Source organism: Marmota monax, unplaced genomic scaffold, assembly GCF_021218885.2.
Source record: "Marmota monax isolate L192 unplaced genomic scaffold, Marmota_monax_Labrador192_F-V1.1 WCK01_AAM20220418_F8-fsc00004, whole genome shotgun sequence".
Taxonomy (NCBI): domain Eukaryota; kingdom Metazoa; phylum Chordata; class Mammalia; order Rodentia; family Sciuridae; genus Marmota; species Marmota monax.
Genome location: NW_026692881.1, coordinates 32,738,261 through 32,753,195, shown reverse-complemented (window position 1 = coordinate 32,753,195; position 14,935 = coordinate 32,738,261). Strand labels below are relative to the sequence as shown.

The 14,935-nt window shown below is 56.0% G+C and overlaps 1 protein-coding gene across 2 annotated transcripts in view; it reads right to left on the bottom strand.

The window, feature by feature from the left end:
• Grk5 (G protein-coupled receptor kinase 5) overlaps window positions 1-14,935 on the bottom strand; it is a 189,829-nt gene that overhangs the window by 107,190 nt on the left and 67,704 nt on the right. For both annotated transcript variants that reach the window (XM_046449824.2, XM_058581335.1), the window contains exon 2: window positions 19-114. In XM_046449824.2, the coding sequence (XP_046305780.1) occupies window positions 19-114 (96 nt within the window). The remainder of the gene's footprint in view (window positions 1-18; window positions 115-14,935) is intronic.

Here is a 14,935-nt window from a genome sequence, read left to right as displayed (position 1 = left end):
GAGGGTCAGTGGGCTTACCTATGGTCCTCCAGAGATCTTCACACTGGCTGATGTGAGGGAACTTCAGGATTTCTTTCCACTTCTTGCTTTTCCCTTTGCGCTTTCCTCCGCCCCCTGCAGAGGTGGGAGAAAGATGGTGGGCAGATGTTTGTGCTGTCCCAGGTCCAGCCCCTGCGTCCCACCCACTGAACCAGCTTCCTGGGCTGGGAGGCGGCGGGGGCTCTAGGTCCAGCCAGTGACCCCACCCCCACCCCAAGCTCAAGATGCACATGCTTCTTCCAGGCCAGCGTGGAGTCTGTTTCCTCGTGGTCCCACGGGGGCCTCCCACCCCAGCAGAGAGCCCCCCGCTTCCCCACCACGCCAGCATCCCGTCTCTGCTCTTCCTATGGCATCTCCCAGCCCTTCAGCCCCTGGGTGCCTGGTAACTGGCAGGGGCCAGGCCTGTTACATCCTACCTCTCCCTGTGGCCTGGGAGCTCTTCATGGAACACGGCCATCAGCCAGGGGACTGCGGCCACCTCACTGCCCTCATTTCTCCCTCCTGTTTCCTGCAGAGTCTCCTTCCTCAACTGGGCCAGATGTGGGGGCCAAGAGTTCGATTTCCACTTGTCCTGGGTACCTCCTCCCTCAACCTCCCAAACCCAGAGCCTCTGAGGACATATTTCTCAAGACTAGAAGGAAGGACTCCTGAAAGGTCCTGTCCTCCCTCCTGTTCACCACAGTGTGCAGATAGAACAAACACGGATGTGTAATGAAATAGTGTCACGAACAGGCATGTGTAGGGGCACACGGAGGTGGATGAGGTGCATACTGGGTTCCCACCACCCCTGCCACTCCTCCCAACAGGGCACAGGGGACAGCCATCAGGGAAGCACACAGCAATGGGTGCCATTTCTGCGCCTCTGGACCTAGGACCTGGAGGTATCTATGCAGGGGTCCCTATGAACCCAAATGCTGTTGCCAACCCCATCCCCACAGTGGCCCTCGAGGTTACCATCTGCCACTGACTTTGCCAGAGCTCCTGTGGTCCTTTGGGCATCCAGTATCTCAGGAATTTAAGGGCCCTTTACTCCTTCAGGGTTCTAGGCAGGATGCTAGCTCCCTGCTCTGGGTGGGTGATGGCCTTTCCACTCACTGGCCCTCCCAGGAAGGGTCTGGCCAGGACAGGGCCCCTACCCCTGGCTCTGCCTGGCTCAGGCTCTGTGGCTTCCCAGCTGTCTACGCACACCTGGGCATGCAGCCCGCCCCCTCTGAGCCCTCTGTGAACTAGAGACAGGAGGCCTTCCTCGTGACGCTGACAGGATAAGGAGGTAGTGAGCATTCAGAGGCAAGCACAGAGCAGGGCTGGGGTCCCTACCCGTCACCCCACTGCCCTGGAGAGCCAAGGCTGAGGCCTGCTTAGCATGTGGGCTGGCTCAAGTGCTGGTGGCCAGGGAGTGGGCAAGGGAGCTGACGAGGCAGGGGACGCAGGGCCATGTCTCCATTCTGCTCATCCTGCCTCTACCTGGCCAGGCCCAGTTTCCTCTCCCCGGGTCCCTGCAGATGGCAAAGGCCTCAAACTTCAAAGGACAGAACAGTATGTATTGGGCACCTGCCATGGCCAGCCATCACTTGAAAAGACCTCGTGGTTCCTGAGAACGGCTGAGGGTGAAACCACGGGTCCATGTCACAGGTGAAGACACAGGTGTGCACCCCACTCCATGCTCATTCCCCCCGCCACCCTGCGCACATGTGCGCGCGCACCCACCCCCCCCACCCCCCCCCACCCCCACACACACACACGAGAGCACTTGGGCTGGCCCTGCCTGGACTGAGTCCATGCCCCATCTCCCCGCACTCTTCACCCTCACTCTGTGTGGTGGGAAGGACTCTACTCCCCCTTGACCGATGAGGAAGCTGAGACAGCGGGAAGAGAGAAGCAAGGTGGCAGAGTCTTCAGGACCCTGGCTGAGGGGACTCCTGGACCTGGGATCTGGCCCTTGATGTCTGGTCTATACACTTCCCTTCTGGGTGCACTAAAAGCAAGAGGAATTCTCAGAGGATCCAAGAGATCTGGTGTCAGACCTCAGACACCACCCAGCGTGTGATGACGGGGCAGGAGCCCGAGGCCCACGCCGGCAGGCGCCCAGGAACACTGCCAAGCAGACCAGAGCCCCGCAGGGTTCGCTCAGCCTGACCCACATGTGGCTTGTTTGTTTGCCTGCTGCTCAATGAGCCAGTTGCCAACAGCTAAACACCAGCAAGTTTCACACACAAACCCAGCTTTTGGACTCCTCGCCCACAACCAGGCTTCCCACATGCGAGAACCAGCTGGAGCTGGGCAGCAGCTGCCCCATGGACAGGACACGTGGCCTCCAGATGAGCTGTCCCCAACAGCTGGGGTCCTCTTCAGGTGGCCCGCCTGGCCTCTATAGAGGGTCACATGTACACTCCCAGGGAAGGGGCACCCTCTCAAGAAACCAGCCTAAACCATAGTAGGTGGGCGAGGTCAGGTCTGTCCCAGCAGCTCACAGGCTGTGAGGCCCAAAAGGGCCATTGGATCTCATCTGGTCACATCTCTCCCATTCCCTGTTCCCACACTACGGATTCCCAGACCTGGCTGGGACAAGGCACCTGGGTGTGGGTGATAGAATACACATAACATAAAATTTGCCATTTTAGCTATTTTTAGACATACAATTAAGGCGCTTTAAGAATTTTCTCAGCATCCCGAAAAAAAATGTGTACCCATTAAACAATTCCCCATTCTCCCTCGTCCCAGCGCCCCCTAGCCTCGGTTCCACTTTCTGTCTCCATTACTTGGGTCACCTCACATACAAGGAATCACACAAACGTGTCCTCTGTGCCTGGCTGGCCTTGCGGAGCACCAGGTCTCCCAGGTTCACCCAGGCTGCCACAGGATCTCCGCTTTCTAGGGCGGAATCCTATAGGTGGTATGGATACACGCTTTATTTATCCACTCATCTGTTGAAGGACATTGGAGCTGGTTCTACTCTAAGGTTCTGCTGACCACTGCTGCTTCATAGATATTTGCATACGAGCAAATACATGTCTGAGTTCCTGCTTTCAATTCTCAGAGATGAGTGGCTAGGTCCTATAAAAAGCCAATGTTCAACTTCTTGAGGATTCCAGGATCTACTGTTTTTTTTTGTTTTTTGCGGTGCTGAGCATACAACCTAGGGCCTCGCGCGTGCTAGGCAAACTCTCCACCACTGAGCCACAACCCCAGCCCTCCACGATTCACTTTTGACAACCAGATTTCTAGGTTGCAGCCCAACTCTCTGATTGGACCCCAGGAAGGTGACTTCTTATGAGGCTCCCAGGTATTTCTCAGGCAGCCAACTTTACTCACACTTACATGTACACAGTTTTTATAGACTGCTTTTTTCATTAATTCAAGAAAATTAACGTAGATTCATTAGTTCATTCAACCAATGTTGAGTAACTCCCAAGTGACAGGCAGGTGGACAGGTGGGTGCCAGGACAGGGCTACGTTGAGCAGCGAAGACAGACGTCAACACTTTACTCCAGTGATCACCATGCCCCTCGAGGCTGCCCCACTCCCACCCAGTGAACATCTGGTAATGTCTGGGGACATTTTCAATTGTCACAGCTAGACTGGAGGGACACTACTCGCATCTGGGAGTCACAGCCCAAAAATGTGGTTAAGCGTTGTACCATGCCCAAGACAGACCCCTAGGACTCTGAATGATCAGCTCCAAAATGCCAATGGTAGCGCTGTGGGGAAATGCTCCTTTAGTTGGTGGGAGTTTTGACCAACACTTAGGGAAACACTTAGGCAGCCATGGTTGGGGGGTAGAGGTGACAGGAAAGGCGAGGCCCAGAGGATGTTGCTGAGTTGGTGTCAGGGAAGGAGGGCGGGCCCCACACAGTCTGGTGGTCTAGGTGATGTGGAAATTAAAGAAATGCAGCATTTCTTAGACACGCAGTCAGGGGACATCGGTCCTGTTAATAAGACATCATCCGTTGCTCCTCACTTGGGCCCTGGTAAGCAGATCCTACTACTGAGTCCATCTTACAGAAGGAGAAATAGAATCCCAGGAAAGCAAGAACCCTTCCTCCGAGCACTTGGGCCATCTGTGACCACCTGAACCAGGCTCAGGTGTCCTTCTTCTCACACTAGTGTTCTTTCCAGCGGCCACAAGTGAGCAACACACCAGAGAGGGAAAGCTGAGGAATCTCCACACGTATGTGGGCAGGAGCGTCCCTCTTGCCCTCACATCAGTGGTTCTGTGTGCCCCCCACCTGGGAGCGGCAGTCTCCTCCCAGAACTTGTTAGAAATGCACATTCCACCCCAGACCACTCCGGGAGGGCAGGCAACTTGGGTTTCAATGAGCCCCAAGGTGGTTCTGATGCACACTGGTGTGAGAAATGCCCTAAATCCAGAGAAAGTCCCAAACTTCACTTAGTTCAAACCCAAAGACGGGCTGCTCTTTCTGGGAACTTCTCCCTCTGACTTCTCTCTGCCTCCCCACTTCTAAAAAAGATCTGCAGAAGCACACAGGGGCTTGGTCACATTGACTAAAAATTTTCCCCCTGGCTCCCAAATTTGGTGGTCCTGGGCTCTGATTCTGACAGGTCTCAGGCCGCTGTGCCTTGCCCGACACAAGCTGAGCATTTGCACAGCAAGACACTCACAAGTGTTGAAGCCCCGCCTACTGGGGGGACCCTTTCCACCGAGCTCTTTGAGAGTCTTCTCCAGAATCCTGGTTCTAGAGCACCAAGGAGCAAATCTGATTGGCTGGCCCATCTTTCCTCTCCAGGCAATGTGTCATGGGCCGATCTAGAGTCTGCTACCTTCCCATCAGTTCTGTGCTTATAGATGGAGAAGAAGGGTGACACAGCAGGACCAAGCAAGTGGCAGATCACGCTGAGCTTTCAGGCCAGACTGCAAGTTCAGGGATGGGGCACCATCACCAGAGGCAGCTCTAGTGAGAGAAACCACCACCTCACCTCCAAACAGCATGGCCACTGCTGGCTAATCAAAGGCACAGAGAGGGACGTGATCTACAGAGACCCCGAGGCTGTCTGGTACAGCCCTCCCGACTGTGAAACTACTGCAAGGGACCAGATCTGTCAGAACCTCTCATTAAGTGGTGAAGCAGGACTTCAGAATAGCACATAATGGCCGCCGGCCAATGTGTCCAGGACAGCAGGAGGAACTGCTCTCGAGGCACTCGGATCCCAGTCTGGGAGGGTCTTGGGTGTCCTGGTGATGGTGTGGGAAGGATCCCTCCTCTGCGTTCCCAGCCACAGAAGGCCGATGACAGCTGCTCGGCCCACCACTGGAAGGCAGCGTGACAGGTGACAGTGCGTCTGTGCCGTCTGGGGGCTGCAGAACCTTCCGACACTCTCAGGCCTCAGCTTCCCCCAGGCCTGCGACAGGGTGGGCTGCCAGAAAATACCACTGGGGGAGCCGTGGGTGTCCTTGGGATCAGATGTGGCCGGACAAAGCAGAGGCAGCTCGGTTTTCTTCACGAGGCCAACTGCCCCCGCCTGGCATCTACTGCCCACCCCTGACCCCCATGGGTAACTCTTTCCCATCCACCTGGGCTCTGCCATCTTCACCACCACCTTCCTGCTGAGGCTGATGAGGGGGAGGCTGGCTTCTCATGGATTCCGCCTCTTTTAATCTGGTCTCAAATATAGTGAGATTCCAATTACGGGGCCTGACAGGGACCAGGATAGGAGTGACCCACACCTTTGCAGAAGTGACATGACTCCAGCAAGTGCACTCAGGGGACTCGGCCTCCAGGGGATTTCTCAACCCAATACACGTGGCCACCAGTGTGAAAGGGAGACAGGCCCAGGGCAGTTATGAGAACGCCCTACACCTCGGCCGCAGTCTCCTCAGCTGGGACCCAGGGGGGGGGACCCAGGATGGGGCGCAGAGCCCTTTGTGACAAGAGCTTTCCTTTGAGATCCCTGAAGAGGACGGATGACACGGGAACCACGGGGTGGGTGAGGCCCGTTCTGGTTCTGTAGCTCCCCTTCTGAAAGCCCCCACAGGTGGCTGCGTCCCTGCCTCCATACACTTACCTGGTCAAGGCAAGTCCAGCTCCACCCTCCCTGCCCACGGGCAGTGCTATTCCTGTGCCCGAGCGGGAAGGTCAAGCTCTGGGGGCGGGTGGAGACTGCTCCCCATCCATAGGTTGATAAGTTTGGGGAAACTTAACAGCAGGGGTTGCCAAGCCACCATGGCCCAGAGCCTGCAGAGAGGGTACTATGCCACAGACGCCGGTGGCCTGAGTCTACTGTCCTTGGGGCAGGGACCACCAGGAGCTTGTAGGAGCCATAACCTTAGTGTCTGCAGGAGTGTCCAGGGCCTTCCTTGGAGCAGAGGAGCCCAGGGTGGGCAGGAGGGGAAGAGGGGACATCTGGGCACACAGAGACACCCCTTTCCACGGCCCAACCCACTGCCAACTTTACCACAGAGTGGGACTGACCCTTTTTATGCAAGAGCATCAGTTCAAAGACTCAGGAATGGACCCCGAGTCACGCAGGATTAAGTCATGCAGGCTCGGTTCAAACTGCTGACACTCTGATGTGGGCACAGTTAGGCCCGGGAGTAACCTGCCAAAATTCAATAAGGTGGAGGGGAGGAGGCAGCAGCAGGGGGCAGGGACTGGAGAATTTTCCAGACCCTATCAGCCTGCCTGGCGGCTTAGTCAGGGGCTTCCACATGTGAGAGGACGCCACAGAGGAGGAGACAAAAGTCATGGTGGACAAACAGAGCAGGAGCCCCAGCCATCCCCAGGCCTCCTGGCAGCTCAGCTCTGTAGGTCTGAACATGGGGAGGAGAGACACAGCTCTGACCCCAGAAATTTCCAAGGCACTGCAGTTTTTCAGCTGGAAGACCCAAAACCTCTCATCCAGAGTGAGGGAGGCACAGGGTGCAGCCCAGGGCATGGGGCCTGTGGTGTGTGGGCAGGTTCTAGCACCTCCAGGCCCCACCTCCTAGCCACGCCACAGATGGGGTTTCCAGGGCAGAAAAACTTCAGCCACAACCAGAGGATCCCACAACCTCAAATTAGGAAAACCAAAGCCAACACCAGGCCTGCTAACTGGTCACCATGGGGACAGGGAGACAGGCCCCTCCCCAGCACACCACGGAGAGGTTGGGACAGTCCTGCCCAGGAAACCCTTACTCTGAAGACAGTACTGACACTGGGCCACTTCCCATCAAAGCTGCCTCTCTGAGTGACAGAGACAGGTCATGCTGTTGACCAGGGACTCTCACACCCATGGCCCCACAGTCTCTTAACTACAACACAAATGTATGTCACTGCCTTGTTGTGTGCCACATGCTCGTTGTGTGCCCTTGGTTAAGTCACCTAGTGTGTTCTCCTGCACATGAAGATGGTGTGGCTACCCACTATGCATTGCTGTGTGGAGGATTAGCACCACCTCTGCGGAGTACCTCACATAGAAGAGGTGCCACTGTAATCGTCACCACCACCCCCCATCTGCATCACAACTATCATCATCACTACACACTAGTGTAATAACTCCATCATCCTCACTGCCTTCATCACCACCACCTCCATCATTACCACCACCATCATCATCTCTGTCATCACCAACACCATCATCCTCACCATCATCACCAACACCACTACCACCACCACCGTCATCATCCTTCCTACCACCATCACCACCACCTCCATCATTACCTCCATCATCACCAACACCACCAACACCATCATTATTACCACCATAATCATCCCCACCGTCATCACCATCATCAGGCTTTGTGAGTGACTGAACTGACAGCACAGAGCTAGCATGGGACAAACGGTAGGTCTCAAGTCCAGGTCTTGTGACTCCACATTTAGCCCCACCTCTACCCTTCTACACCCCACCTCACAACCTCCACACCACAGGAAGCCATGCAAGGCTGCCCAATCTGCCCTGCGACCACTCTGCACTCACCTCCCCCTCTAGTCCTCTTCCCCCATCTCCAGCCTCCCTTCCCCCTCCTCAAGCACAGCCCCCTCCCACCTGAGGACTTTGCTGGGGCTCAGGAGTCAGCAAACCATTTCAGTATAGGGTCACACAAGACTCTGAGTCCCACAGACAACCCATAAACAAGTGGGCGTGGCTGCATTTCAATAAAAGTTAATTAGAATTAATTAGAATGCAGACTTGCTGAGGGCAGGCACCTGCTGTGACTTGACCCTAGTGACTGCTCTGTGGCTCCTCCAAGGGTGCATGAACAAGCGGATGAGCAGGCAGAACAGAGGGAAGGTTCGGCTTCCAGAGGGACTCAGAGGCCAGCCAGCCACACGGCACACCCGGGTCCTACCTGGGCCTCTGGTTCTCCTTTCTGAAAATGGGGCGCTTCGCCTTCCCAGCAAGGGTGGGGCACACACAGCCTCTCCAGCCCACCCCCTATGTGTGTCTCCTCATCTCACTGGGTCCCTCATCCTGACCCTGGACCAAGGACCCCTTCTCCTGGGGCAGTGTAGAAAGAGCAGATTCCTTGCCAGATGGGCAGGATAGGACTTCTGACTCCTTTAAGAGCTGAGTGAACACGGGCCACAACCCCAACCTCTCTGAGCCACAGTTTCCTAACTGCTATGAGAGACAAATGCCCAGCATATTGCAGACGGTCAGGAGGTGCACTCGAGGCCCTGCCGCGGGCCAGGTATGGTGGATGCTGACCCCCTCCTCTCCGTCCTCTTTCCCTTGAGAGGAGGCAGATGCCCCTCCCCTTGCAAACCCTGCTACAAGGACCTCCCCAAAGTGTCTTTTCAAGGAAAGTAACTTTTAAACATATTCTTGGGTTTATGATGCTTTTGCCCAACCAACTTTCAGAGTTGAGAAAATCTGCCCTCAAGAATGAATAATTCACTGCAAAAGTAATCCCCTCCCCTCAGCAGAGCCCAAACTCCGTCACTTGTGTCTTCGTTATGTTTCCTCTGGTTAAAGAAGAAGGGCAGGGCTGGGCTGGGCTCATGGTGGAGCACCTGCCTGGTATGTGTGAGGCACTGGGTTCGATTCTCAGCACCACAGATAAATAAACAAAATAAAGGCCCATCGACAAGGTTTTTTTTTTTAATATTTTTTAGTTGGACACAATAGTTTTATTTTTTTTTTAATTTTTATGTGGTGCTGAGGATCAAACCCAGGGCCTCAAACGTGCTAGGTCAGCGCTCTACCACTGAGCCACATCCCAGCCCAGTCCATCAACATCTTAAAAAAAAAGAAGAGCAAAGGGGGTAAAGGAGGGGAGCTGTCCCCTGAGAAATGGCCCTGGCAGTTGTGGGTTGGCTCCTGTAGCCCAACTGTGGCTATTTTGTTAGAGAAATAAACAGGATTATTTGCTCAGGAAAAATGCCCCAATTTTTCATAGGATAGTCACAAAAATATTTGCATTTCCCTGTGAGTAATAATTGCTTCAGCTTTCCCCAGAATTTTTGTATTACCCACTTAAAGACACTGAACAAACTATAGAAATCCTTCCCAGGTTGCTGGGTATGGTGGTTCAGGCCTATAATCCCAGGTGCTTGGGAGGCTGAAGCAGGAGGATCATGAGTTTGAGACCAGCCTCAGCAACTCAGGCAGACCCTGAGACAAGGGGACTCAAGCCTTCCTTTCACTCCCAAGGACCAAGGCCTGGAGAGTGGTGCCCTGCTGGAGACTTACAGGCAGGCTCTAGGCTGGGCCAGGCTCTCTGTGACCTTTGCCCTCTGCACTCACCCTCCTCCTTCCTCTCGGGGCAGAGGAAGATGACAAGAGTTTCCTCTGAATGCTTCTTGGGTTGTAAAACGGCCAAGGAGAGCTCTATTTGAAAGATCAGGTTTTTACCCCAGGAATTCAGGATCAAATATGCACACAGAAAGGCTCGCCAGCCACCAGGAACCCAGGTGGTGGAACGTGACCGTATGAGTTTCTTGCTGCTGCAGTAACAAATTGCCACAAATCAAGTGGCTTCAAACAACATGGATTTATCATCCAACAATTCTGGGAGACAGAAGGATGAAACCAGATTCACTGGGCTTAAATTAAGGTGTTGGCGGGTCTGGCTTCTTTCAGGGGACCCCAGGAGAGTCCATTTCCTGGCCTTTTCTAGCCTTTAGAGGCACCTGAAATCCTTGACTCAGGGCCTCTCCTCCATCTTCAAAGCCAGCAGTCTCTGATCAGGCCTCTCGAGCTGCATTACCCTGATCACCTTCTTTGAAGTCAAATCTCCTCTGCCTCCCTCTGAGAAGGACCCTGGACACCTGGATAATCCAGGACAATGTTCCCATCTCAAGAGCATTAACTTGATCACATCTAAAGAGTCCTTTATACCAGGTAGGTAACATATTCACAAGTTGCAGTAACACATGACACCCTGAGGAAGGTGACATATGAAAGTCTACCACAGTGGATATGAGGACTGCAAATGCTCCAAAGTCAGACTGGGTTCAAATTCCATCTAGGTCATGTACTAGCTGTGTGACTCTGGGCAAGTTACTCAAACTCTCTGGGATTCAACTGGATCCTTTATAACTGGCAAGACACAAAAGAGTCAATCCATGGAGGCATGAAAATCATTTAGCACAGTTAAGAACACTCAAAGAATAAGGACTATTGTCCCCGCTCTCTCCAGCAGACTTGGAACAATCGGACAGCCAAGCTCAGAGGAACCTTGGTAAGCGCCAGCCACACTCAGTGAACAGCTGGGGACAGAGGTGCAGAGAGGATCTGGGAGTCATGCAGGTCACAGAGCAGTTCTCAGGCAACCTCCCCCCTCCCCAGTGCCCTCTAACCACCACCTGTCATAACCAGTCTAAAGGAGGGTCTGGCATGGCCCCCAGCACCCTGCACCCAGTAGATGCTGAAGGGCACAGTAGCCAGTGAGTTGGGGAGGGGGGCGGGGAAGCGCTCCCCAGCATCACATCAGCAGGAAGCACCTGCAGGCACAGCGGCAGCCAGATTCTCACACCACAGTTCCCACCCCACCGCCAGGCTCAGGGGCCAGATCAGACACAACAAGTCTTCCCCCAGGAGATGACTGCAAGGCCCATCTTGGCTGGGGACACCGAGACCCATGTTCAGGGCCAAGAGAAGGTGCTCCGGACTGCAAATGTCAGCCAGGCCCCTGGCTGCCTGCCCTCGCTGGGTGACCTTCCCACATCAGAAAAGCAAGGCCTGGACCTGCCCGGTGACTCTCAATCTGAAACCCATGTTCCAGGGTCCAGTAGCCCCATCCCTACCTCAGAGAGCACCAGAGGAGCCTCCCAGGGACTCACAGGCTGAAGTACCAGTCAAGCCGGGCAGTGGCGTTCATGGGCGCACACAGTTCAGGCTGAACAGACCTGTGCAGAGGTGTCTATGATTGGCGAGTGGGAAACGGTGCCTCGCCTCACAACCAGCCAGTTAGAGGCAGATTCCCCCCAAAAAGGAGAGAGCAGTCATATGGTCCTTGGCAGCACGTCAACCAGACTCTTCAGCTTCTACCCGACTCACCCATGGGCCCTCCCCAGCGTTGACCCCCGTGCCCCACAGTCCCACAGGTGACACCAGGACATCAGGGAGGGCCTGCAGAGGTGCCCTACAGCCCATCCCCGGCCCCAGGGGAAGATGGGGGCAGGCCTGGAACCAGAGGCAGTGCTGGGCTGGCCTCCAGGCCAGAGCAGGCCTCACCTGCCTCCTCCCGGGAAGGTCCTTTTCTGCCCTGGTCCTTCGTACATGCCACTCCCACTGCCAGATATGGGCTTCCAGAATCATTTTGTAAAATTGAAACATTTCAAGTTTACAAAAACAGAATAAAAATGCTAAAAACGTGCATCCGCTGGTCTTGTCCAGGGGCAGTGCTATCTGCGCCCGATAAAGGCTCCTCATGCCAGTGGCACTCGGCGTTGCCTCAGGCCACTCAGCCCTGTCCTCAGGTCTTGGGTCTCAGTGTACTCCCTGAACCGCCCCCATCCATCCAAAGCCAATGTCCCCATGTTTCTTTCCTGCCAAACGCCAATCTTTTGCTTTGAAGAGCAGGTACAATTTGTCAGGAGACACTTATTCATGACTTTATTGGGCACCCATCCAAGAGGACAGGGACGGGTCCGTCTTGCTGCCCAGGGACGCGCCAGTGCTGACAGGCAGCAGACTCCACACGTGTCTGTGAATGAGCTTGAGTGTCAATGGGCAGCAGCGTTGCCCAGGCCCGGGCCGTGCTGAACTCTGCTCTGGCAGGGAGGGAAGGCGGCAGGGGAGGAGCCTGGGTTCCCACAGCTCCAGCCCTGGGAGCTGGACCTCAGAGGCTCCAGGCCAGGCCCTCGGTGCCCAGCACGGATGAGGCTCTGGAGAGCTCCTCCTGGGCTCTCCAGGGCTCCCACATCCAGGCTCTGGCCCGTCAACCACACAGGCCTGGGGAGCACGCTGCCCACAGCCACACGCTGCTGTGAGAAGCAACTGCCCTGGGAAGTCACAACAATGGGCCAGGGACCAGGGGACCAGCCCCCCACCCCCAACTGGCCACACTTGGGGTCAGGCAATGCCTTCACTTGTGGCCTCCTGCCTCAGAACTGCTGGGCTCCCACTCCAGACAGACCCTCCAAGCACCCAGGCAGTCCCAGGTTCAAGTCCGGGCCCCCTCTCCTTTGCCACCATGTGGACTCTGGGGAGCTGCTTCCTGTCCCACGTGGCTTCTGCTCTGTGGAACATGCTGATGCCCAGGCCCACATGAAGAGGGGGGGACACCTGGAGCCGCTCAGCACCGAGTCCTCAGCGCCTCCCACGGCCAAGGACTGGCGAGGGCTCCAAGGGGTTTCCTGCCCTTCACACTGAGGAACCGATGCAGGGTCCCCATAGGCACACTCACACACACACACACTCTTATACCCGCGCACTCCGTCACACACGTGCACTCAGACACATGGCCAGGCTCCTTCTGACCCAGGGCTGTTGAAGGACACCCAAGTGCCACCCACCACCGCAGAGAAGCCGGGAAGCCACAGGACAGGTGGGGTGGCCAGCAGCTCCTGCATGCAGTATGGGAGGAAGCCTCCTCTGAGCCTTCTGTTCCTGGGACATGTTTGTTTCCTGGGTCTCAGTGACATGGCCCTTTAAATCTCACCCTTCTCCAGTGCGGCACTATAGCTAGCTGTCCTCTGAATCCCAAGAGCAGGGCTCAGAGGCTCAGTCGGAGGCCTACATCCTGTCCCCATAAGGGCACAGGTAGTCCCCTGGCAGGCCAGGACACCCTGTGTGAGGTTTGGGAAGTGTGGCACTCCATATTGTCCTGTGTCACACTGTCACTCAGCCTCCCACTAAAGATCAACTAGCACAGAAACCCCCTAGAATGATGCTCATCCCGGGCCCAAGGGAGTCCTCGGAGTTGTCCAAACCTCACGAGGGAGCTTTGCTCCCAGCCCCTGCCAGGAACAGAGGGCGCAGGAGGAGGTGTGCACCTGGGCCAGGTGAGGCATTGGGGCCACGGCAGTGCAGCCCCCTACCCTGCAAGTAGAAGGCAGGGTGACGGGGCTCCTGACCTGCGACCCCCGCCAGAGCCAGCCCTGCAGCAAGGCCTCTTGGTAACCCCTCAGAAAGCGGGCCAGCAAGAGAGCAGGCTCAGGAGACAGATGGAAGGAAGGAAGGGGAGGGGATAGGAGAGGAGAGAAGGCGGGAGGGAGTTGCCCAAGCACCCCCACAAAACAACTGCTCTTTCGACAAATTCTCAGAGGGTCCCGGGAAGAGCACCTCCAGGGGAACTAGTTGGAGTCAGTTCTTGTGTCCCCTAGACAGACAGGCACTGAGACGACCCTGGGTGGGTGGCTGGTGAGGAGAATATAGGGTCCCCTGTGATAGTGCTGGGTGCTGGTTAGGGACTTCAGTCAGAGGCCTGTGGCTGAGCTCAACCACCCCCTAGCTGGGTGACCTTGGGCTAAACACTCTGAGCCTCAATTTCTATATCTACAAAATGGGAACAAGAACTTGTACTCCGCCATTGAGGTTGTTGAGAGGTAAACTGAGAGCCAGGGAGCACGGGGTGCCCAGAGGCCCTCACTGTGGCCACGTGGTTGCTGTCACAGAGGGCAACCACTCAGCACCTCCCCCATGTTCAGTTGGGAAGCTCCATCCCTCAGCCCTGCCCATCAGCCACCACCGGGAAGCTGCCTCTGAGTCACACCTAGATTCTTACGGAGTCCCTGAAGCCAAACCCTGGTGAAGCCCAAGCTCAGACTTCCAACATCCTCAGTTCCAGGTAACACCACACCCTTCCGCCCTCTGGATCCAGAAGGCAGGGAGTCCCCCTCCAGGCAACAATGGAAGCAGCAGGGCCAGCACCGCGCTGGCACCTGGCACCAGGCTAAGCTGTGACGGCGGGGCTGGCCGGGCAGGGCCACCTCAGAAAGGGAGATGGGCGATGCCAGGACCCCAACCCTGGACTCTCTGGACTCCTTCGCTCCTCGGCTCCTCCCTCTGTCTCTGGCTGCTACCCCGACCTGGCCAGGCTCTCTCCCACTGCCCTTCTTGTCCTCTCCCCCCAGCAGCCAGGGGAACTCAGACCCACATCCAGTCACGGGATCCTCTCCCTTAAATCCTCCAATAACTTCCTCCGGCTTTGAACTCGCAGAGGCTCCCAGGTCTGGCCCTGCCGGCCTCTCTCCCTGCGCAGGCCCTCCAGCCTCCTCCAGTCCAGGTGGACCCTGCAGCCAGGGTCACTCCATGCTCTGATCTGCCTGTGCCTCCTCTGGGTGGTCCCTTCCTGGCCCTTCTGGTGGGGTCTCGGCTCACAGGCCCCCTTCCCCAGAGACACTCCAGCAGCATCCGAAGGAGCACCTCCACCTGCAGAGAACCTTGTTCCCTCATCTCACCGGCCGCAGCTCCTCCACTCCAGGGTACTCAGCGTTCACCTCTGAAAGTACTTGTTCATGCACTTCAAGACGGTTTTCATGAGCTACACGGTCAAGTTCATTTACTGGTT